This window comes from Tyto alba, unplaced genomic scaffold (assembly GCF_018691265.1).
Source record: "Tyto alba isolate M040663 unplaced genomic scaffold, T.alba_DEE_v4.0 Super-Scaffold_28, whole genome shotgun sequence".
NCBI classification, from domain to species: domain Eukaryota; kingdom Metazoa; phylum Chordata; class Aves; order Strigiformes; family Tytonidae; genus Tyto; species Tyto alba.
The window spans coordinates 9,141,838-9,165,955 of NW_024881302.1; the positions used below are offsets into that span (position 1 = coordinate 9,141,838).

The following is a 24,118-nucleotide window of genomic DNA, read 5'->3' on the forward strand; positions in this document are numbered from 1 at the left end:
CTCTACTGCTCGCGCTTCAAATCAGGTCTAGAGGATAGAGCGCCGCCTCGCGGGACATCCGGGGCGGCGGTGCGCATGCGCAGAGCTCCACCGCCCCCCGCTCACCGCGGGGGTCCCGGCGGCGCCTGCGGGCCGTAACGGACCGTAAATAAATCGCAGCGGAGCCGGTTCGTGTCGGCGGTGTCCGAGGGGGCGCAGCTCGGCCAGGCCCTGCCCTGCCCTGCCCTGCCCTGCCCTGCCCTGCCCTGCCCTGCCCTGCCCTGCCCTGCCCTGCCCTGCCCTCGGCCGAGAGGGGAGTGGCGTGTGTTCGCCGTGCCCCTGAGGGGAGCCGGGACCCCGGCGAGGCGAGGCGGGGCGGGGCGGGGCGGGGCCGGGCCGCCGAGAGGCCGGGCCGGGGGGCGGGGGCGCCGGTGCCCCTCCGAGTACTTAGCGGCGGTGTGTGGGCGGGCACAGACTGTGGTCTCACGGCTCTGTTTACTCTGGTCGGTCCTCGCTATGGGCTCGGCTCCTCCCGTCTTCATCGGCGCCGAGGAGGTGGAGAAGCACCTGCAGCGGGCCAGCCTGCTGCTGCCGGCGCTGGAGGCCGCCCTGGCCAACTTCTCGGCGGGGCCGGCGGGAGGCGTCGTGCAGCCTGTGCGCACCGTGGTGCCGGTGCGGCCGCACGGCGGGTGAGGCGGGCGGGCGGCGGGGTCGCCGTGGCGGGACGGTGGGAGGAGGCGCGGCCCCTCGGAGCCAGGAACGGGGGTAGCGGCGGTGGTAGCGGGGGCCGGCCTGCGTTGGCGAAGGGTTGGGGTGGGAGGGGAGGTTACCGGTACCGAGTTGCTGATTAGCTGGTTGGTAGTCGTTTGAGGTTAATCACCCCGGTGGCTGCGGGCTCCCGTGCTAGGGGTACTTAAGTAATGTAAGTAATTCTCTTACAAGGTTCCTAGGAGTTATGCCTGCTTACAGTGCTGCAGATGATGCTCTGACAACCAAGTTGGTGACTTTTTATGAACACAAGAAGGATTCCTCTGCCCCTTCTCACCAAGCAACTGTCCTCTTATTTGACCCCAGAAATGGTTCTTTAAAAGCAGTGAGTTTCATGCATGCTTCTGCATTCTCCCCTGTTCGTCATCTGTCAGTTCTACCTCCTGATTCTTAGAAGCTGGAGCTGGTGTAAATTGTTCTGAGTTTATCTACATTGTTAATGAAAATGTGTTTATGCCAGATGAGGATTTGGCCTAAAGCATTATGTCTCTTCTATGTGTTAAACTACTCCATCTGCTCTTGACTGCTACTTGTGATGTGAAGGGAATCTGATGGCTCACAAGGTGACTGAAGAGAGAAATGATGCGGCAAAGTTCACCTTGCATTTGAAAGGGAAAGAAAGCTTGGCTGAATAAAGAATTGATCTTGAACCATCTTAAGTTAAACATAGAGATTTACAATTGTTAGGGAAGAGTATTCCAAGTCTGATTTTTTTGTTTAAAAAAAAATTTAAGAATTTTTAGAGCATTGACCATTTTCATTATACTTTAGTAGTAACAATTATTAAAGGGCCAAAACTGGCCAAGAAAACTATATTGGTCCTTTATTCTTAAACTGTATCAGAAAACACATCAGCTTTTTTAAGCCCCTTAATTCATTTGTACACATTAGCTAATATACATTGAGGCAGGAGTGCCCTACTGTGTGTGATACACATGAAAGAATTCCATGGTTCCTGGTACTGACGAAGGCAGTGTAGGACTTGTGAGCAATTGTCAGCTTGCACTAGTCCCTGATCTTATTGGAGTGCAGAATATTGTCGTTGTATTGATCTGTTCCCTGTGTTGGAGAGCCAGGGAGGCGCAGTGCATGAAGAGCTGTGTGAGTTAGAGGTGGTTTAGCTCTGACCAGTTTTCACTCCATTTGTGCTGGTGGAATGACACAGAAGAACTCGAATAGACAGACAATCTGTTCAGTTTGAATGTGTGATTTTATGTGACTTGTGGATGCTATAATAGTAATTACCAAATTTGATGTTTTTATCTCTGCCCTGTAATATCACATAATTCACAAATCTGATGAAAATGTGTGGTATTTACTCATATTTTCAGTGTTCATTTCAGTCTGTTAGAACCTTTTTTTTTTTAAGGTCCTAGATGGCAGTGTCATTACAGCAAAACGAACAGCTGCAGTTTCTGCAATTGCTACCAAGGTATGTCTTTGGATTCCTAAATTGGAACAGATTTAGTGGTGTTATATATAAAACAGCTAGAAGGTATGATGTAAATGCCTTTCAGTGTATGTGAATTTTCATCAAATATAGCTTTAAATTAGACTTATAATAAAGTATATACCTTCAGAGAAAAAACAGAAAACTCCAATTTTAAGTGAGTCGTGTCTGGCTTTAACACTGTGTATGACTGGAGAAGCAATCTGGGCTGTTTTTCTGGCTTGTTCTGCACGGTCTTCTGGGAATTTCTGAGGTGTCTTCCTCTGTTGCTTTCCTTTTTGTGCTTGTCTTAACATGCTCCTTTCTGCCGTTGGGTGGTGATAACTTCAGTTTTGTTTATATGTATGTTTTCTGCTGTTGGGCCAGTCCAGGTGACTTGTACTGGACCTGCATAAAGAGGAAGAAGGTACATTTCCAGGGGGTGATGTGGGTCGTCTTAAGATAGATGATGCCCAGGATAGATGGATGATTTGTGTAGAGGTGGCTGTCTGACAGTTTCTCTGTCACTAGAAGATGTTCGGATGACTATCACTGACTACAGCCATAAACCTCAGTGTCTTTAGACAGGTGAGGTGTATCTTTCTGTATGCTGCTTTACATCCTTTCAGTTTCAGCTGGAAATTGTGGGTTTTGAATTCTTTTTTAAAACTATATTTGTCTGGGCTGCCAGCATTGGGAAGAGCAAGTCACTGTCCATTGCAAGCAGAGTTTTAGTCCTCACCTCAAAGGATGAGGCAATAAGAGGACCAGAGCTGAAAAATGCTTCTGTTTTTCACCCATCAGCTCTGAATCAGAATGAAGGCTGATCTCACCACTTTGTTAGCGGCAGTCCTCATGCCAGTGTGATTCTATCCATGGCAATAGAGCTGAACTGACATAAAATTGGAGTGAAGAATATGTCCCCAAGAGCTTCCCCTTAACCAAGGGGCAGAGCCGTTTACAATGGATTCCTTGGACATGAAGTTGTAGGATCTCATTCATCTCAGCCATTCTATACTTGGGCAGTTTGGGCTGTTTTGGGGCCAGCAGAGTCCTGACTATGTAAAAGGAGCTTGGCTGCTGAAGGGACTTCAAGATCAGATCCTCCACTGTTGTCTGTTGTGTTGGTAAATTTTCAGGAGTGTTTGAGTTTAGCTCATAGTTGTCAAGTTGTCCTCTTTATGGTATTTGCTTTTCAAAGACCTATGCTTTTATGCAAGGAACCTTTGAAATCAGTGCTTCAGACTCCTGGAAAGGAACAATAAAAAGAGCTTTTGCTACTGAGGAATGGGATCAATGATATCTTTTTTCAATTCATTTGCAGCAGAGTGAGTGTTGAGAGCCTAGACAATTCTAAAGCTTTTTATACAGGAGTGAGCGGCCCCAGCAAATGCTTAAAGAAGACATGAGGTTAGCTTAGGGCTGGATTCCAGCAGCCCTCTCTTCCCCTTTGCCAAGTACTGGTGAATCACAAGCAAGAACTAAACCAGAAAACCAAAAGCAACTATAGAACTAAATTTTAATATTTGTTTCTCAGAACTATGCCTATTTTTACAATGCTTGATGCATACGTATTGTGGCTCTTACAATGCCAAATTATGTGTGTAGTATGATTTATGGCTTCAGTGAATTGAAAAACAACGTTTAGTGTGGGTCTGCCAGGACTAGTTTACCAATGCAACTACCACTTTCAGTACCAATAGCTTTAGGTATTATGAGCTGTGTTTTCAGCCGGTGCAAAGCATCAACACTGTGGTTTTACACTTAGTTACATAGTTGTAATATATTTAGAATGTGCCAAGGCCCTGGAATTTGCTTTGGCTCATGCTATTGCATGTTAAGTCTGAATTTTAAGAGTCAGACTTAATTCCAAAACTAGAATTAAGCCAAAATGTGATTTGGTGCTATTGACACTAGCTTTTGCGTTTAAAAAAATGATGTATCTATATATAGTGGTAGCTGAATATTGTTTTATATTAATATGAATCAATATGCTAGGTTTTTCATTAAAACATTATTTTTTGTTTGAAAGGAGACTGTTTTCTTTCATAGCATTTTGATATATATTTGTTGTGTCTGTTTGTATATTGTCCTTACATATTCTTTTTTTTTTTTTTTTTTTACTTGATACTGTTTAGTTGTTAATGCCAGCTTTTGCAGAAGTGCTGTGCATTTTGGGAGCTGGTGTTCAAGCATATAGCCATTACGATATCTTCACAGAGCTGTTCATGTTTAAAGAGGTAATGGACACATCTTAACAGGATACGTTTATTTTTTTCTATTATGTTACAGGAGCACTTATTATAAATAAAGTATAGCCAATGAAGTTGTATTGCATTTGGCTGGGATGGAGTTAATTATCCCCGTAGCAGCCCTCATAGTGCTGTGCTTTGTACTGGCTAGAAAGGTGCTGATAACAAACCAGTGTTCTGGCTGCTGCTCAGCAGTGCTCGCACAGCATCAGGGCTGTCTCTCCAATGTTCCCCCCCTCACCAGTAGGCTGAGGGTGGGCAAGATCTTGGGAGGGGACAGAACCAGGACAGCTGACTCCAACTGACCAAAGGGATATTCCATACTATATGATGTCTGCTCAGCAATAAAGTCAAAGAAAAAGGAGGAGGTGGTGGTGCATTTGTTGTTATACTGTCTTCTGGGGCTTCAGTACAGACAGCAGTTGCTCTACTTCCTGGAGAGTGACTGGACATCGCCTGCTGATGGGAAATAAATAAACCTTTTGTTTTCCTTTGCTTCCACACATGGCCTTTGCTTTTGCTTTATTAAACTGCTTTTATCTTGTTTTACCATCTTGTTGCTCCTGTCCTCCTGAGGAAGGGAATGATAGAGCAGTTTGGTGAGCACCTGGCATCCAGCCAAGGTCAACCCACCATGGAATTTAAGGGATTAATCAATTTTGATTGTGCTTCTACAGAACCCAAGAATATTCTAAAGAGCTGTAGAAATTTTTACTCAAATGTTGAAAAAAAAAAAAAAAAAAAAAAGTTGGAAACAAGGTTGTTTCAGATGTCTTTTTTTCTGTTTGAGAAAATCCTACCATGTATGCCATACTTGGATATGCTTTCTGTCACTTTTCCTTAAATATATTTATTGGAAATAGTTGATTTTATAAATGCAGCTCTACAAGAAGCTGTTATTCCATCATCACAAAATGTAGCTGCACACACATGAAACTTAGTCACTTGTATGATGAGAACATTAAAGGAGAAAAAAACAAACAAACAACCAAAAAAAAAAAACAAAAAAAACCCCAAACACCCAACATTTAGGATATGTACAACTATCTACTGAAAACTGAAACAAAGTGTTCTGTTTCAGTAAGGAGAAATTCTGCAATCTAATATGTTTGTTTTTCCTTAAAGGTCAGGATATGGAATCGCACCAAAGAGAAAGCGGTGGAGTTTGCTAATTCAGTTAATGGTCCAGTGCAGGTCTGCTCTTCTTCTCAGGAGGCAGTTACTGGGGCTGATGTGATTGTAACAGTCACTATGGCAACAAAACCAATTTTATTTGGAGACTGGGTAAAACCAGGTGCCCATATCAATGGTATGCTATGTTATCATCATTTATAGGATACATTTATTGTCACATTGTTTAGCATCAAAACCTGTTGAAAAAGCAGTACTCTATGCTTCTTGGAATGAATGTTCTTTCCATTTTGACTTTTCCACTGTAGTGAGGACCACTTTTCCCAGCACTGTCTTCCTGGTTTTCTGGAGCCAGAACTTTTGCATATTGCAGAACTCGATGTTCGCTGGAGTATGGGATATGCTTTTTTTCCCTAGTGGTGCATAATCTGTGCCACCCTGTTACCACCTGATGCTTACATTGCTCTCCATTTATATAACCCATACAAACATGTTATTTCCAAAGTGATTCCTGCTCATTGTAGTGTTTCCCTAGTAGCTGTCATCTTTTCTTCACCCAAATTTGTAAGCTCCTCTATTTGTTCATTTTTAGGCTGATCACATTGATTGCATCTTTTTAACTCAAGTTAAAAATAAGTTACTGAGCTAAGAACTTCATAATTTGACCTCTAATTATGATGAGGTTTAGGGGGGGGCTTTTTCTTGCCTGCCTTGTAGTGATGTTGCCATACTATTGTTTGGAGTCTCTGGATATGACCACATTTCTTTATTTTATTAATTGTGGGCCTGGTTCAGGTGACCTTGTGCATTTTCCAAATAGCATCATAAGACAGAAGTAAATTGTCAAGAGGGACAATTTAAAGAAACGTCCCACTTTCCAGCAGCATCCTACCAATTTTTCTATCTCAATTTAGTCCTTTGTCTTTGAATGTTGTCATCTGTGTTATGTCAAGGCATGGTAGCCAGAAGTACAAGTAAGATCAATTAAGGTCTACAGCCAGAGGCAACACATACACAAAGACCCCTCTCCTTTCTTTGCCTCTTTTTTTTTCCTCCATTGAGGCATTCATGCTGTTTGAAGAGGCATTCAGGCAACATGGAATTTATTATTCCATAACAGTTGGACACTTTTAAAAAACATTTGACTACAATATAACTGGGTTTATGGGTGTTTTTTTAGCCCGTAACAAGTCAATAGTGGTCTTGCTGTATTTAAAAAGTTAAGCTCCTTGATTTGTTTTCAGTTTCTCCATATAAGTAATAATCCATAATATGCTCAACTTGTACAGTTTATAAGGTTACAAGGAGATAATAGGAGGCTATAGATTTAAAAATTCTAATTAGTAACATTGAACTACCTGTCTGCACGTGCAAGTCTTTGTTGCACAATACTTTGGTTTGCATCTGTTCAGGATAATTGAGGGATTCTTCAGGTCTTATTTGTTTCTGTAGACACATAACAAACACAATCTGAATCAAATAAAAGGACTATAAAAATCAGGACATTTGGGTAATGACCTGGTGAAAGACAAGGGTATAAGATATAATGGACAAAGAGATGACTCTTATGCCTTAGGTACCCAGAGTTTGCTGACAAGGATATTCTGCTGACACATTAAATACTGAATGTTTTAGAGGAGCTGTATTAGATGTTCATTAACTCCGTTTTAAAAAATAAAAAGTGACAAAACCCCATTAATTTGACAGTTGTAGAAACAGGTTACTGATTGTCTGCAGAAGAGTTGTGGTTTGTATAACCTTAAGATGATCATCTTTGAGTTGTCACCAGATGATCAAAGTTTATTCTACCAGTGCCTCTGTAAGCAGAAAAGCATGATTGTCACACCTATTTATCGGTGTCATTTTCAAAGCTGCTGGTAAAGGCTTGTTTGTTTTGTTACCTGTATGAAGTTACACATATCTTTACTTTTCTTGTATAGATATGAGATGAGGAAGGGCTAAGCAGTGCTATTTCTCCTTTTCTTCTCTGTCAGTATCATTTGGAAGGAGCAGTTTGACTAGTGTGCCAAAGAGGTGGAAACAGGATTAGCAAAGAATCTTGCTTCTGCTTCATGAAGAGTTGCAGCTTAATGCTTCAGCAGGTTAAAATGCAGCAGTCAGTTGATTCCAATTGTTCTGGCTGTGCTTATGGGGAATATAAGACATTTGTCAGCAGCAGCATCTGCATGACTAGAGGTCAAGGATGCTGTACATTTTAATGAGCTTTAATTTGGAGGGTTGGACACAATGTCATCCTCCATTGACATCAGTGGAAAGTTAGGGAGTTACCACCTTACAGAAACAGGCCATATATGTATCAGCGTTGCAGCTGAGGCGAGGTTGAGACAAATCCAGTCTTTTTCCCAGTTGCTCAGGCACATCCAATTTTTTTGTTTTATCCATCAACATGTCTCCAGTGCTAACTTCAGTTGTTCGTATATTACATTTCCACAATAATGTCCATTGTTACTTCACACGTGTTTTGGACAAAATGTGGTTTGAATTTGTTCTAAACATTCCTCCTAAGTTCATCAGTTCTGTTGTCTTAGCTGTAGGAGCAAGTAGACCAGATTGGAGAGAACTGGATGATGAACTGATGAAGAATTCTGTTCTCTTTGTGGATTCCAGAGAAGCTGCTCTTACAGAATCAGGAGATGTTATATTATCAGGGGTAAGACATTCTTAAATTACGGACTTTAGTTTTGTGGCAATTGGCTTGCATTTCAAATGAGTTGGTACTGATGATGTGCAGCCCTGAAACTTTTTAAAGCATCAGGTGTAGTTGGTAACACTTTTCAGACATAGACTGAAAGGTAGATTAATTTCAGGCTGAGACTTCTATACGGCTATGCCAAAACTATATAACTTCTCTATCAACCATTATATGACACCATATTACAGTAGCATGTTTTCAGCATTGGTCTTTGTGTACAATAGCAATGTATTGTTTTTGAAAGACCTACATTTCCTGCAATGTTTGGTAGTTATGGTAAGTATTTTTCAAATCTTTTTGTTAAAACCTGTAACTTTCTTCTCATGAGATTTCAGTGGGATTGGTACACATTGGGCCTCTAGAGAATGGATGACAGAAGCCAAGCAGACAGATCTGCAGAAATTTTACAGCAGGGACTCTTTTAGGTTTAATGGAGTTTTCATTTTTTCTTTTAATGTTTTTGCAGAACAAATATGATTTCCACTTTTGAGGTTTAACATAAGAGGTCCAGTTATGGTAAGGTGTGTGGAATCCCATGTGTTTTGTTGAATAAATAAAAAACTATCCACTGTAAAAAAAACTTACTGACTGAGGAAAGTCTGCCATCTGTTTTTCTCTGAAAACCATTCCACTCCTCTGTGATTTCTGTCCAGTTTCTGTGTTATTTGTCTGAATACTGATCTGCTTCACAATGGAAAGGAATCAGTTGTGGGATAGCAGGACTGGAGGAGTCTTTTGAAGTCACTCAGAAAAAAGATTTTTTTTCTCTTAAGACGTGTATGGATATTATGGTTTTGTATAATTATGTGTTTGTTTCACAGGCAGAGATTTTTGCTGAGCTGGGAGAGGTAGTGAAGGGTACAAAACCAGCCCTGCCTGAGAAAACGACAGTGTTTAAATCACTGGGTAAGAACAACCCCTCACGTGTACAAGCCTGACAGAAAACAATGCTTTATTATTATTAGGCCCTCCACGCGTGGGAAAGCTGCTGATCATCTTCAAAACACAAATTGCTGTGTCAATGCACTGTCCATAAGAAAGAGAATGTGATTTGAATTTTCCCTTTTTATTTCCTGTTTTATCTAGCAGGACTGATGTAATTAGAAGTGACAGAAAAGCAATCAAACAATAGCAAGAATTACATTTTCCATTTCAGTTGCTCAACACATGACCGCACCATTTATTAATACAGCCCTAACCTGAATGCCCTGCTGTTGTGCCTCTGGAGTCTGTCTGACCTACAGACAATGTGACACTGTACTGTGGGGTTGGAGTTGATCTTTGGGGGAAAGAGTGGGAGGAGTGATGGGTTACCATGCTCTGAGCTGCATGACATGTCTGAAAGGGCCAAGCTGTCGTAGAAACACTGAAAATTAGATTCATGCTATTACATTAACTGCATATAGCACACCTACCAGTTACATGGTGGCTATAAGCTTTGAATGTAACACTGAAGGTTTTGGGGATGGGGAATGATTTCTGTTCCTGTCAAGTTAGATCACTTCCTGAGTCCTCTTGTTCCCTTCCAAAGCCAGATTATTTTGTACAGTTTAAGAATTGTTTGAAGGTGACTAATTCTTTTCCAGGGATGGCAGTTGAAGATACAGTAGCAGCAAAATTTGTGTATGACTCGTGGTCGGCTGGTCACTAAAGAGAGAAGTCTACAATGCCAAGGAGGCCAATAAAATTGTTTGCACTTAGTTTCCTTGGATCTTTGGTTAACAAGAAAGGCACCAATCCTGCCTGAATATGGCCCTTCTAGACCATTCAAGAATGAAAACTGAAATTTCTGCACTAGACTAATTTCTGCAGTTTTCTAATGGCAAGTATTAGATACTGGCAGTATTAATAATAAATGTATCTAATGTAATGGCAAGTAGTATATGTTTGCAGTGATACTAACAAGGGTATTTTTACATATTTTGGTATAATTCTGGAATCAATGCCTTTCCTCCCTAATTATTTACGTAGCAGAAGTCCATGGGTAGATTTTATGTTTTTAGAGGTAATTCATACTGGAGTAAAATATATCAGTTTGGAGAATGGACTCTGTTATCTTACTTACCTGTGGTACTTTAAATGCATGTGTGGGTTTCAGTGCTACACTGGCAGCAACCTAGTCTCTCCTGCGAACACAGGCCACTTCTGACTCCTGGATACCCCTTCCCTTCCAACTTGGACTGGGATCTGGAAGTTACCATCCTTACTTTCACCCTCCACAATCCCCCTTCCCTGCCATCAGACCCAATGTTTCAGAACATATTTCTGAGTGGGAGTTTATATAAATAATGATGCCTCCACACAGTTATCTGTCTCTTTTTGTAAAAGACCTGGCTCAGGAAGATTTAGAATTCAAAAAGTCAGAGCTAATCTTATGTACACTTTAACTGGGAGGAAACTATACTCAATACCTCTCTCAGTCTGTAAGGATGAGATTCTTTACTATGAGGGTGGTGAGGCACTGGCCCAGGGTGCCCAGAGAAGCTGTGGCTGCCCCCTCCCTGGAAGGGTTCAAGGCCAGGTTGGATGGGGCTTTGAGCAACCTGGTCTAGTGGAAGGTGTCCCTGCCTGTGGCAGGGGATTAGAGCTAGATGATTAAGGTCCCTTCCAACCCAAACCAGTCTATGACTCCTGGGTGGGATATTGCCATTTTTGTATTGCAAGGAGTCACCTAAAATGTTGAGCATTAAAAATGTGTTTTGATTTAATTTTTGTTTGTATTCAGTGTGGGGAGGTTTTGTTAGTAATCTATGGTGTTTGCAAGTTCTTTTTCTAAGCTTCTTGAAGTTTGGAACTGAAAATTGATTTCAGTAGGATGAACTTCAAATATACAAGCAAGTATTTTCAGCTTGGCTGTACCATGGATCAGTTGGTGGTAGTTCTTTCATCCCAGTGGGTATTTGCTATGGCAGGAATTTTCCATTTCTTGGTGGAGGAACCCAGTGGTGTTCTACATAAGGAAAAGTTCTAGGTTTGTGCTGTCAAGCAACTGCTTTACAAGAGATTGAGCAGCTGCTGAAAAATAGCTATTGCCCTGGAAACAAATTCCTGTTTCAGATTAGAGTCGTGCCTTACGAAATTTAATTTCTACTGACATATTTCATGCAGGCTATTAAGTGTTTCTTCACTTTGTGGAATGATTAGAGGACGTGGCCATTCTGTGTTGGTGCTGGTAGAATACAGTGTAGCAACAGGAAGGAGGCTCCAAAGCAGTTAGCGTTAAAGCCCTTGGTGGTGCAGAAGCAAGTATAGAAGAGGTTAATGAGTACCGTGCAGATGTGACATAAATAATACTCCAAATTATAAGCCTGGTATAAACTAGTTGGAAGGAAGTAGTAAGTGGCAGTTTGTAATTTGCAGAGTTTTAGCACAGAAGGGTATCAGACCAGTGAGTGAATTAGGGCCAAAGGATGTGTTTGTGTGGATAGAAATCTAACTCCATTGATCTTGTTTCTATCAGCAGGAACAAGAACAGAAATTTCTCTATAAGATTTTGCATTTTTTAATTGTAGCAAAATTACTGTTTTATTTTTACATGTCTTCTCTTCAGCATATCTGAAGTGTACAGAAATATAAATGTTAGCCTGTTACTTCAGCTATCAAGAACTCGACTAGCTTGAGACAAACATGACCACCATCGATGTTCCTTTATTCCAGAACTGTATGGAAACTTGCACTTACTACTTGTGACAATATTTTATCAGTTCTTTGTCTGTAGAACAAGGTTTGTAATTTGAAGTGAGACATAGTGTTTGGGAAGAAGACAAATACAGTTTATTTTCACATGTACTCTTCTACAGACTCTGCACTTTAAAAGTAGATGGAACTAGTCCAAAAACCTGGTTCTGAAAACCCACAGTACTCTCAGCTTTCATTAGCAATTGGAGGTTCTGAGGGCCTGGTTTCAGCATTGTACCTCTGAACTCACAAATAGGATTTGATTCAATTATAATGGAAGTTGCTTGGACGCCGTCTTTTAGAATTCTTTTTCCTTTTTGAGGGAAAATAATAGCCTTGATTTTCATGTTTCTTTCTCTTACAAATCAGTCTCAAGAAATTGTGTGACTTGCATTTATGTTAAAATTAAATAGATACTTCTGTCCTGGCTTTCATTTTGTTGTCCATTTTGTTTTGGGTGGTTGGGTGGTTTAAGTTGCGGAAGAAAGTATCCAGGTTGCTGCAGTAACTACTCTCTCAGTAAATGTGATCACTGAATGTAAAGGGGAAAATTAGTTGAGACTGCTCTGCTCCACTGTGATACTCAGTTTTGCAGTCATTATCTCATGCTGTACGTTCCTTCCTCTTGATGTCTGTCCAGTGCAGAGTATTAAATCCTTAAGAAAAGAGAATCTTTTACTGGGCAGAGCTGTGATCGTGTGAGGTCCCATGGTTTTATGATTTGGGTTCAGACTGGGCTATAAGATCGCACATGTGATACCTAAAGTGTCTCCAACTGACCTGCACTGTACAGATGTCACTAAGGAGTCAGATCTGGGATTCACTGATTTATATACTTGAAATTGTAAAAGAAACAAAGGGGTTGGTGGAGAAAATACGGAAAACAGCAAAGCACATAAGTAAAAAAACTGCAATGTGAGTGTTCCTTTTTATTGTTTTTCCCCCCAGTTGTTCCACATGGCTATATACCAGAGGCCAATTTCCAGGACCACCCTGCAAGAAAAAGACTGACACTATTGCACTTTTAAAATGTATTTTAAAAGAGTATGTGTGTGTGTATATATATATATATTGGGGTTGATTCAGTTGACTAAAAACAACTCCAGTTGTGGTTCCAGAAGGGCAAGGAACTCCTTCCCCTAGATCTTGTGCTGTACCTGCTAGCTCCACAGAGTTACCGTAGGTACCTAAAGACGTACCAAAACATGCTGGATGCTTGTGACAATGAAATCAGTCAATTTATGGGCCATTATTTCTGGTCATCAGAGGTCACAGCAGTCATACAGATTTACAGATGAGTAGGCAGAGAGGCAGATTTCAGTGCAATTTAGAGATACTTGGGGCCTATCCCAGAACACCTTCAGCTGTTACTGGACAGGTCCTCCGTGAGCAACACCATTCACTGATGTTTTGATGGTGTGTTGTGGGCAGGTCACAAGCATTTGGTCAGGTGAAGAATCAGCAACATCAGTTATGTGATTAAGAATTATAGGATTTGACCCTTCAAAATCCATTCATCAAATGCCTTCAAATATGTAAGATTCATCATTTCCTTCTTGCTTTGTTAAACAGTTGGGAGTTTCTTAGCTAAAATGAAAACAACCCAGCAAGTTAATAACACAGAATCTGGGGGAATGCTGTGTGATTTAATTACTGTGCTAAGCACAGCAGTTATTTAAAGTACTGCAGAACAGGACTCTGATGTGACTGCTTAATAGAAGAAAATATCAACCTGCTGAAGTACAGGAATCCAAGGAGAAAAGAATCCTGTATGAAGGCCAGCCAAGACAAGGAATTAAAATACACAAATCAACGTAACAAGAAGATGATGTGGAAAGAGGGAAGCATGAAAAAGTAGACTATTAACTAGGATTGTTGTCCACAAATGCAGTATACTCCTAAGGGAAAAAATGACAACTGACTAATGGAAAGCTGTAAAAAGAGATTTAAAGATAAAAGGCCTGGTAATAATTGTGCCTCTAAATACGAGATCTTAGCCAGAGCAAGGCTGCTACAAGCACCTTATTAGATTCACAAAACTCAACAGGTGTGATTAATTTGTATTGGATAGTGCTGTCTTCCCAAGGGAACAGGGTTGAGAGACATGAAGGGAACCCTGCTGTGAATGCCTTCAGATAAACTCTAAAAAACAGGAGCTCCCATCGAAGCACAGTCTTGTTTTGTTTCTCTTTTCATGAGCTGTGTGTGTGTATTACGTGCAGTTTTCAGGCTGAGGCTGACAACAGCCAACAGAAAATGCTGGGTGATGAGAGTCCTGGTTTGTGGGACTTCACATGGAAAATGCACCCTATAGGAACGAAGCTGAGGATATACCAAAACAGATCAAAAATGTTGAAAATAAAACTTCAGCTTCTTGTAGTTAAAAGTATCACAGTCTTGATGCTATTTAGGGCATGAGGGCTGCTGGCAACTGAGTCCAGTGAGACAAGAGAATTACAACTTACATCAAACATCTGGAAAGGTATTTAATATATTTTAAAATTAATATCAATACAGTAGCAAAACACTTTACTGACAAGAACATGAAACTTGCTGTAAATTAGTCTTATTTACATTCAGTCAGAGGCTATTAGAGTTAATAAGCCATAGCTGAAATCAAGAGTCAGATGCTGTTTCTAACATATCAGTACCAGGAAGGGAGGTTTGTAGCAATCTAGCAGAATTGAATGGAGAAAACTCAAAGCTCTCAAATTTGGGAATGCTCTTTGCATTGTGGTTTCAGAGAAGGGAAGGGCTTTATTAAGGAATGTAGTGTGGCTGGCCTTCACTAATTCCCATACATAAACAGTTCAGGGAGAAAAGGATTTAAATCTGTAGCTTTTGGGTTTTTACCTTCACATTATTTCTTTTTTGCAGCATATGTTTGAATTAATATCCTGTGCACCACCACCATCTATCCAGAGAGAAAAATCTTTGTTGTTACTGTACTTTTTAAGGCTATTGGTAACCTCTCTGCCTTTCGCTCTAGCATATTTCTGAAAAGAATTGCATGCTGTTTGGAAAGAGAAAAAGAATGTATCAGTGGACAGGTTGCAGCAACAGGTATGTTAATTTACAAGCAAGTATCTACAGTCTTCCCAGGGTTCTTGAGCACTTGTTTTCTTCTACTCACAGCATTCAAGACTTTCTTTCTTGGCCCAAGCTCCATCTGAATGCTTTGTAGATCTTCATCAGAACATAGCATCAGGGCATCTAAATCAATTTTTTCCCTCATGAAGACTGGAAGAAACTCATCCAGCATCTGTGATGCCAGAAATACCTCAAGGGGTGTGTTCTCTGCTTCCTCATCATCCCAAATGACTTCTTCCTCGTGCCAAGGGATATCAGCACCATTTTCAGCATCATCCTCCCTGCCACTCTTAGCATTTTCATGCTGAAAGAGCTCACTAGACATTTCAAAGCTTATACCTTCTTTCTCAGAAAACACAGTTCCAGGATTTACATCTGCAGCCAAATTCCTTCCGAATACAATCTTGCCAAGACCTGGCCGCTTAAAAATGGAGAGCTGACTGTCATTATCAGAAAAGTTTATCTCTCCGAGGTCATCTTCCTCTTTCTCATCAAACAAATGCATCACAGTTCTCCTACCGGTACCATTCTCTTGGTCATTGCTTTGTGCTTTCTGGCTTCTTGTGCTGTCAGCTGTCTTTTTTGCCTTCAGTTTGAGGGTATCTTTCAGACTTTTGGAAAAAGGACTTGTATTTGAAACAAAGAGACTAGGCAACTTTACTCTGGAGTGTGTCCCTCTGGAAGAATTTACTGTGCCAACCTTTTCTTTCATATAATTCCGGTTCATTTCATGCTGATGTTTCTCTTGGCGCTTCTCGCATTCCTTGATTTGTTTCTCCACATTCCTCTGGGCCTGTGCTTTGAGTTTGGAGACCTTCTTTGGGTTCAGCATGTTCTGCTCAGTGGCAGCTTTATCCAGGATTCTGACACATTCATTTCGGTCTCTGCTGGCAGCCACCTCTAAGGGAGTGCGGAGGTCATTGTCCAGAGCAAATATATTGGCACCAAAGTTGATCAAAAAAGAAACACAGTGGATGTGACCATTGCAAGCAGCGTGGTGGAGAGGTGTGTTCCCCCAGATGTCACATTTGTCTGGATCACCTCTGAGAAGAAAAATAGCATACAGTGAGCTGGACGTACCCAAGCATAGTGCTGCAGTGGGATTGAACAGATAATAAATGTTTAGCTCAGCTTTGCTATGAGGCATAGAGCCCAAAGAGAATGAGTCAGCTTAGCTCCATCTTCTAGAACAGCTCTGCACCTACTTACAGGAGCACTGAGTTTGGCTGCATGTGTGGCATGAGCTCTAATTCCTGCCTGTCTGTGAATTAAGCAGGCTTGTTGGGGCTGACTGTGACTGCATATGTGACTCCCCATAACAGAGCCAGGGTGTTCCTTTGGGTCACCCCAGGGTCTGGCAGGGCTGCTGCCAGGGCTTGCTTTGCTCCCTGCCGGTCTCACCTGCCTCCTACAATAGGGCAGAAATAAACAGCCACCCATGTGCAGGCAAGGGGCTGCAGCTCGAACTGGGCTCAGACTTTGACTTGCACTCATTGAAATTAATGGCAAAACTGTTCCAATAGCTTTTGTGTGGAATATTTAAAAGGCTTTTTGATGACTCTTCCTTTTTGCATGTCAAATGCAGGGGCAGTAGTAGAAGAATTCTTCACTGGCCACCGTGATACGTATTTAATGATCCCATGCAGTAACTTTTTCAGTAGGTAATAGGTAAATGTTTAGGAGTAAAGCCCTCATTACACATTTGTCTCCATTGCTATTAGATTGAGCTCAGATAGATGCCATTGTTTTTCTTCAACTCTTTTGTTCTCCTTAAACTACTTTTCCTCATGGGGTTTGAAAAGCAGAAGCTCATTTGAAAATAAAATATCACATATTTTAAATTGAATTTAAAGCCAGTGAAAAGTATTGCTTGCTTTTTAACTCTTGCACTGACTTCACACTGAACTCTGCTGCCTGTGGATGAGAATTGGCTTGGATCTTTTGATACATATTTGGCAGGATTAACATTAGCAATGCTCAGACCAGAGCTTGAGTTGTCTTGTGCCAAGGCAGCCACAGCAGCCCAAAACCTTTAATAACTTCAGAGCCAGGGGCCAAATTTACAAGGAGAATTTCTACTCTTATGAGTTTAAGCATTTCAATGCCTTGGGAGATCTGTTCCATAGCAGCTGTACTATGAATGAAAATGTACATCCTATCACAAAATCTCCTTCAGGCATTGACCTCTGGCTTTGAGTGTCTCTGAAGAAAAGCATTAACGTATTTGTTGAGGGCCAAATCTGAAAACATCCTTCAGCCTGAAATGCCACAGGCAAGAGAGAGGTTGGGGGTCCCCACAGAGCTGAGATTCAGAGCCTCTCCCGTTGAGAAACAATAGCAAGTCTGAGCGTGCCAGGCTGCGAAAGCACAGGCATTTCTACAAGGATGTGGCAGATGAGGATCAAAGTTTCTCCACTTTTACATATGGAAACCATGTGTGTGTGTTTCTGCTTTTGTGGCTCTGCCCTGGGGAACTGCCTGACTGTGGCTGAGCGTGCCAGATTCCTTAATTCCCACAATAGCAAACAGGCTGCATTATCCTGTGCCTTGGGAGTGCCGAGTCATCCATCCTCCATCAGGTCCCCTCATAGCTGTTTGTGGTCTCTTTTTCCCCTGGAGCCTGCCAGGCTTTTGAGTCTCAAACAACTGACAAACTACATTGTCTGCTCCCAGCTCAGTGGGACTTCGGATAAGGTTTGACATCTACTTCGGGTTCTCGCATTCCTCTTTTCCCTGCTTTCCCAAGAAAGAGGCTCACAAGGAAGAGAACAGATCTGCTACTTGGTCTTTCCTTTATTGATGTACCTGCAAATCAAGTAGAGACAACGTCTCTTGATGCCTGGGAAGATGAACTGTTTCAAGATGAAAGAGGTTTATTGCTACATTTTCCAAGGGCTAAATGTGTTGCAAGCTTCAGAGTCTTAAAATCTGCAACGACTTTAAAGAAAACCAACCTGTATCTCAGTGCCTTTGTCAGGAAACCTTTTTGAGGAAAGGAATAATTTGTTAAAAATAATTAAAATGCTTTTTCACAAGAAAACATTGACTGCATTCAACAGATTGAATGTCTTCCAAAATTCAGCTTCTCCCAGGAAAACCAATGAGACTACAGACATATCTCTGACACGAACATCTTGCTGATTGTGTCAAGAAATTGTGGATTAAAATAGAGGTGAATGCATATGTTTGAAGATTTTGGGGGTAATACTGTCCCAAAGCTGTCCTCAACTAAAAAAAGAGAGTTAAAAATACATTAAATAACAAATACATAGAAATTCTGATCTTTGTGTCATCCATTGTGACTTCTATCAGCTTGTATGGTAAAAGACATATTTTTCACTCAAATTCTGAAAAAAAATATTTCTTTATTTGTTCCTTAGCTAGTTGTTCTGTCTTCTAGGTGTTCAGGGACAAACCTTTATTGACTCTAGATATTTCCTTGGAGCTGCCTTAATTATATGAGTTGAAAAACTGTCAATCTATTTTTGTTTCTCCTGAGGACACAGCAATAACCATGCAGTCCAAAGGTCTTTTTTATTGTGTTATTACAGCCACACCTGAGCTCAGTGAGCTATAAAGCAAATCTATGAAAAACCTATTTTTATTCCATATTTTCAATTCTATTTTTATTAAAAGAAAACTCAGATACATCCATATAATTATTCAACTTTTCCCTCCAATCTTCTTTAAACTATTATGATTGAAAATACAGGTCAACTGAATCTTTATCTCAGCCCAGGAAGAACATTTTATTAACTGTATCTCTACACAAGAGCAGATTTTCTTTTATTAGATCTTATTACAGAATCACAACTTAAAAGGTAGGCTCCAAGCAAGAGTGGAGGATGGGGAGGTAATTACCATTTCAATAATACATTTAAAGCAAATTGTACATTTAAATTATACCAAACAGAAATATTACTATTAGAAAATAAACCCGTAAAAAAACTTCCTTGCCTTTTTCCTTTTCTTTTTTCCAAATAAACCTGTATAAAACCTTCCTTGCCTTTTTTCATTTCTTTTTTCCAGTTTACAAGGATCCTACCACATCCGAAACAGTATTATAATTTTTAGCATGATGGTAACTGCTAATATTATAAAAAACAGAGAAATAACAATTTCAGATGTTACTGTCTCAAAACTATCAATTGTGACTTGCATTAAAGGAAAGCGTTAAATCTTCACAGGTGTCTACTAACTGTACTTTGTAAGTAAATGGGAGAGATTTTTTGCTAAAAATGTTTCAAACTATGCGTTTCTCTATAGAGCTTGTTTCAGAGATATGTTATCCTCAAAGGTTGTTGGCCAGCTTCTCGCCCGTTACAGTAAGGCAAGGTCCCAGGGCCCTGCCCTTATTAATCACTCCCTGCAAGTTCCATGTACAAGATGGTCCTGCTAACGCCATGCGGCTTCACTGCCCGCACGTACAGACCTGCTTGCAGGGTCTGGGCCTAAACCATTGCAAATGAAGATAAACAATTTTTGGCAATGCATTGAAAGAAAGTACCATGATTTTCAGCCTTTTGGGTCTGAGGTCACTGAGGCATTAGAAACATGATGCACTAATTATAGTTTTGAGCCCCAAGCTTTAAGCAATGGAGGCTGATTAACTTACCCTCTCCGGCATATGACTTCCAGAGCTTCTAGATACCCATGGTATGCTGCCAGAAGGGTAGGTGTCATCCCATCTTCATCTGAAGTATTGAGGTCTTTCCTAGTAGCTTCTTTCAAGAGGTCCAAATTGCCGTCAGCTGCTGCTTTGTGATACCTGCTCGACATTTTCAGTAACTTCTGATTTCCCAAAGCAGCTCTGAACAATAACCAGACTGTACAGTCACCCTGCCATTACGGGGATAGTTCATTAATGATTACAAGTTGAGACGTCCCTGTGAGAATGGAAATGAGGAGGCAAAGTTCATCCTAGCACACAACTGCTCTGGAGCTCTGCATCAGTAATAAGGCAGTGGTGTGGTGAATGCTTTCATTTTCTGGAAGGTGGCTTTGCTGTTTACCATTCGTTGCATATTTCACTACTTAGAGGGGATTAATTCATCTTCTCTGTGTCTCTGCCTAACAGTTCAGGGAAAACTTCAAAAGGACCTTGAACTTCAAAAAAACCTTCAGAAACTTCAAAAAATCTTCAAAAGGCCATGAAAGTCAGCACGACCAGGTTTCACCCTAGGTAATAAGGTGTCCCTAAGTTTTGATAGGATGAAATGCACAAGCAGTACCTTTACTGTTGAAGCACTTTGTAACCTATTGTTTACTGGGTTGGTGCATTTGAAAACAAGCCTCTCCCCTGCCAAACTGAGCACATCCATGAAGCTGTTTCCTGTACACAGATTGCAATTAGCAGTGAGGTTTTGTTGCTTATTATGCCCCTGTTACAGAAGCTGTAGCAATTGCAAACCAACTCATTGCCCAGAATTGGTGCAATTACTGAATGGAGTGCCACCTCATTTACTTCCCATAATGCCACCCATGTCATACACCAGAGACGTCTTTAAATGGGCTTTCTTTTTTAATTATTTTCTCAGACAGGGATTGAAGAGCTCTTCAGGAACAAACTTTTACCCACATTTTTCTTCCATGAGGACAAGGAGAGTCGGTCAGGCCCTGTGACAGGTTTGAATCTTTGAATAAATAAGTCTAGGTAGGAGTAAACCAAGGCCCTGGTTTTCTTCCATGTCATCCACAGACACAGCCATCCTCGGTGCTCTCCTGCCATCTCAGCCCAGTGAGGAAGGGCTGTGCTTCACCCAGGAGAACCTCCATCCCTGCATGAGAAGACAGTTTTACCCTCAGCCCTTTTTCAAGTTCCCTGCACTGTCATCAATACTTTTCTAATAAGAAAATGCAGTCATTTATTCCATTTTCTATTTAACCAAGCTCAGCACTGAGTTAAATTTACAGATACTAGAAAAAGCTGTTGCAGAGCAAAGACAGGTAATACATATATGTATGTTTGTATATACATCAGATCAGCTGTTTCTTGATGCAATTTGATTTTATTTCCTTTAATGGGTAGTGTAAGCTTTTTTACTCTCAGGAGTGTAAAATTATCACCAAGGCATGTGCTGCATATACTACCAGTGCCTGGTAGAAGAGAGGACACAGCATTTTTCTTGTACATCAATATTTCACGTTGTTAACCACACCCATGAAAGTGAGTTGGTGGCAAAAGAGACCTTTTAATTTTCAAGTTTATGGATTTCTACTACAGAGGTACATTTATTTGCTTTTCTGTTAATTAATTCAGCACACAAAGTGTTGACCTCAGAGTGATTTTTATCATCTAACATCTGAAAATACTGAGTTTAAAAGGAAGTTACTCTGTATGATTCTGAGTGGGAAATTATTGTTCCAAGTTTTAATTAGAGGTAAAGCAAAACCCACATCAATTGGAGAGAAGCTCTGGAAATTTGTAAGCTCTATTATTATTTATGTCACAAAGTGAGCATCACAAAAAAAAGAAAGAAAATAGAGAAGACCAGACAAAATCTCCATCTGTTTCTAAACTTCTGGTATTTATTCATCTTTGTTCCATCCAAAACCCTCAACTTAAAGTGCGATAATTGAGTCAACATCAAATGAGCTAAATTTCTCAGCCTTAATGGAGATTTTTCTTTTGAGACTGAAGCTCAAAATTGTGAGCTTTTTTAACTCCCTGAGTGGTTAGAATGAAGCTTTTCTTTTGGGGTTTGAAAAGAACTTCAAAACCATTCCATTTCCAATTGAAATGTCTTACCAGGCTCAGGAGAAACTCTGTTGTGATGCTACGTAGTGTTGTAAACTAATGAATTATTCAACTAGCAGCTTTGATTTGTTATTGGATTTTGCTATGTCTATGATTACTGCTCTGTTTTTTTGAGAACTATCTTAAATAAAATACTATCAATTAAACAAACTATTGAGATTGAAAAACTACAGCATCATTTGTTGTGTTGCTCTCTGTAACTCAGAGCCTGGTCTGAACAGCGATGTTGTTGTGCCATCTGTTTTGCATGAGGTATTATCCAACACAACATTTCCTCTTTTCAACTTTTATAAACACCAAATGTGGAATGATAAAGGCCATACGAGAGGAGGCAAGTAAGTCTCTGGTTGCCTAATGAGATCCTTGGAACTAGTGGGCTTGAAGAAGAATGAAATGAGTCACATGGGGTAATTGTGACTACACAATTCAGAGATGATGTCAACATTTAAACAATACATAAAAAAATAAAAGCTTATTTCTTCAATCCTTAGAGAGGCAAAACTGCTGTGCCCAAGGACACTGTTGCTGGGTGTCCTGAGCAGCCTGGTTCCCACATCAAGGTTGTGAGTGACCTATGCTGGTGCTGCCTGAATCCCATCCTGACGTGATGGTTGTTCAGGTATTCCCACACCTGAGTCGAGGGGTCCAAGGGCAGCCCTCACAGTCTTCCCATACCTGCAATTTCAGGAGCGAGGCTCTAATCAATAGGGAAAGATACTTAAGATAGAAAGGCAATAATGCCAACTCTACCAAAGCCCTGTCTCTCCTCACCTGCACACCTCGACACCCAGCCATACTGGGCACATAAACGCAGACTGGCGGGCTTCTGTAGGGCTAGAAACAGTGACATTATCTGTTGTATCATAGTGATATTTGCATTAAGTGTTTTTGCTGGGCATACTCCAAAGTAGAAGTCGTGGCCTGGCATTTGGGCTCTTTGCATTACTAAAGCCATTTTCTTGGTTCTGGGTCTTTTTTTTCCACCATGATATCATCAGCAGTGATACAAACAGTCCCAAGGAAAGCTGTGTTGAGCTCACTGGTGTGTCAAATGCACTCCTGCTGCCAGTGTGTAAGGAACAGGGACAGCCAAAGCCCATAGGAAAGTGCATCTATGCTGAGGTGGTCTGTGACATCTGGAGACGGTATGCAAGACCCCACTGCTCTGGGCTGTTCATCACTGCTCTAGGGCAATGCCTTTTTTTCCAAAAGTTAGAAAATCAAACAAATAAAAAAGAAAACCAGAGAATTGGAAGAGGAGGTCTTGAAAGTTTTTGCAGCAGAAAAAAAAAAAAAAAAAAAAAAAGCCATGGAGATAGTTTTGTGTTTCAGGGCATAAATTAGCTGTTTTTCTGTAACTCAGGCCATAGTTATTGTTACAGGTTCAACAACTTGGACAGAGGGAACAACCATGCTCTCTCTGTAGCTTAAGCTATAAATTCAGATATGTTAAGCGAAGCAACAACTAATTATTTTAGCACATCCTGATGAATTACATCCTACATACTCAAAGATTGATACTAGGAGCTGCCCACACACACCACAGGGCAAACCCGGTTGTGGTGACTGTGGCAATAGTGTTGCTCTAACTGATAAATGTCGTCTGGCCCAACATTACCTTTCAGCTACACAAGCCACAACCTGTTACAAGGCATTTGGGAGCTGACAAAACATGAGTTAACTGGCAGGCAAGGACAGGCTGTCCTTCTGCAGAGGGACTGTGCATTGCCACTGCAATGTCCCCTGTGCTAGCAGCATCACTCTGGTGTCGTATAAGATCAAACTTTTACTAGCCCAGAGTCAGCCAAACTTCAGGAGCATGATCCAAAGCTCCCTGGGATTTATAGTTTTTCCACCAACTTAATGAAGCTGGGAATCAGGGGCAGGGAAATTATAAGTAAGTTTAACTTTACATTAGATTTGATTGCCTGAGAGTACCTAATTTATGTAATTCTCTAAAGGATGTACACTTGAAACTATTTTTCCCCCCTACTGTGCTAGTTAAACCCAAGCTAAATAATTATAGATACGTAATACAATCAACATGTGTATGGCTTCAGATTTTGTTTCATTAGTTTTCTGTATAATCATGGCTTTTGAAAAAATGAATCTCATTAAAAAAAAAAAAAAAAGAAAAGAAAAAAAAAAGGAGAAAAAAAAAAAAGGTACATGATGTATGTTTGTGAATTCAGGAGTCTCTGGGAAGTTAATTTCTTGCCAAAGGTTAGCCACGTGTTAATCCTATTGACGGCAAAAGCAGAAGCGCAATTTCTTTTTGTGCTACTAATATCAGGTGCTATTTACTCTGGTGTGGTTATGGA

General features: G+C 40.7%; 2 protein-coding genes across 3 annotated transcripts; one reads left to right on the forward strand and one right to left on the reverse strand.

Annotated features, from left to right (window-relative positions):
* The first annotated feature begins 84 nt into the window (after window positions 1-84).
* CRYM (crystallin mu) lies at window positions 85-12,384 on the forward strand. Of its 2 annotated transcripts, none has more exons than XM_042798490.1 (8): window positions 85-167; window positions 922-1,072; window positions 2,117-2,179; window positions 4,315-4,416; window positions 5,554-5,737; window positions 8,109-8,230; window positions 9,094-9,178; window positions 9,859-12,384. In XM_042798490.1, the coding sequence occupies exons 2-8, from the start codon at window positions 935-937 to the stop codon at window positions 9,921-9,923; spliced, it is 759 nt and encodes a 252-aa protein (XP_042654424.1). In that variant the 5' UTR covers window positions 85-167; window positions 922-934; the 3' UTR covers window positions 9,924-12,384. The 2 variants fall into 2 exon arrangements, with proteins under 2 accessions (XP_042654424.1, XP_032839490.2); XM_032983599.2 differs by lacking the exon at window positions 85-167 and adding an exon at window positions 234-668.
* A 2,596-nt stretch (window positions 12,385-14,980) lies between these two features.
* On the reverse strand, window positions 14,981-19,880 carry ANKS4B (ankyrin repeat and sterile alpha motif domain containing 4B). Its single transcript, XM_009970708.3, has 2 exons — window positions 19,656-19,880; window positions 14,981-16,083 (listed from the first exon to the last, which is right to left on the reverse strand). The coding sequence occupies exons 1-2, from the start codon at window positions 19,817-19,819 to the stop codon at window positions 15,024-15,026; spliced, it is 1,224 nt and encodes a 407-aa protein (XP_009969010.2). The 5' UTR covers window positions 19,820-19,880; the 3' UTR covers window positions 14,981-15,023.
* Between the last annotated feature and the right edge of the window lie 4,238 nt (window positions 19,881-24,118).

What these genes read in the sequence shown, in the direction of transcription:
- ANKS4B (XM_009970708.3), bottom strand. Translation starts at nt 19,819, where the DNA reads ATGTCGAGCAGGTATCACAAAGCAGCAGCTGACGGCAATTTGGACCTC. An exon ending in GAAGTCATATGCCGGAGAGG is followed by an intron (nt 16,084 to 19,655) that starts GTAAGTTAATCA and finishes TTTTCTTCTCAG; the next exon opens with AGGTGATCCAGACAAATGTG.
- CRYM (XM_032983599.2), top strand. Translation starts at nt 496, where the DNA reads ATGGGCTCGGCTCCTCCCGTCTTCATCGGCGCCGAGGAGGTGGAGAAG. An exon ending in CCGGTGCGGCCGCACGGCGG is followed by an intron (nt 669 to 921) that starts GTGAGGCGGGCG and finishes TTCTCTTACAAG; the next exon opens with GTTCCTAGGAGTTATGCCTG. An exon ending in GAGATGTTATATTATCAGGG is followed by an intron (nt 8,231 to 9,093) that starts GTAAGACATTCT and finishes TTTGTTTCACAG; the next exon opens with GCAGAGATTTTTGCTGAGCT.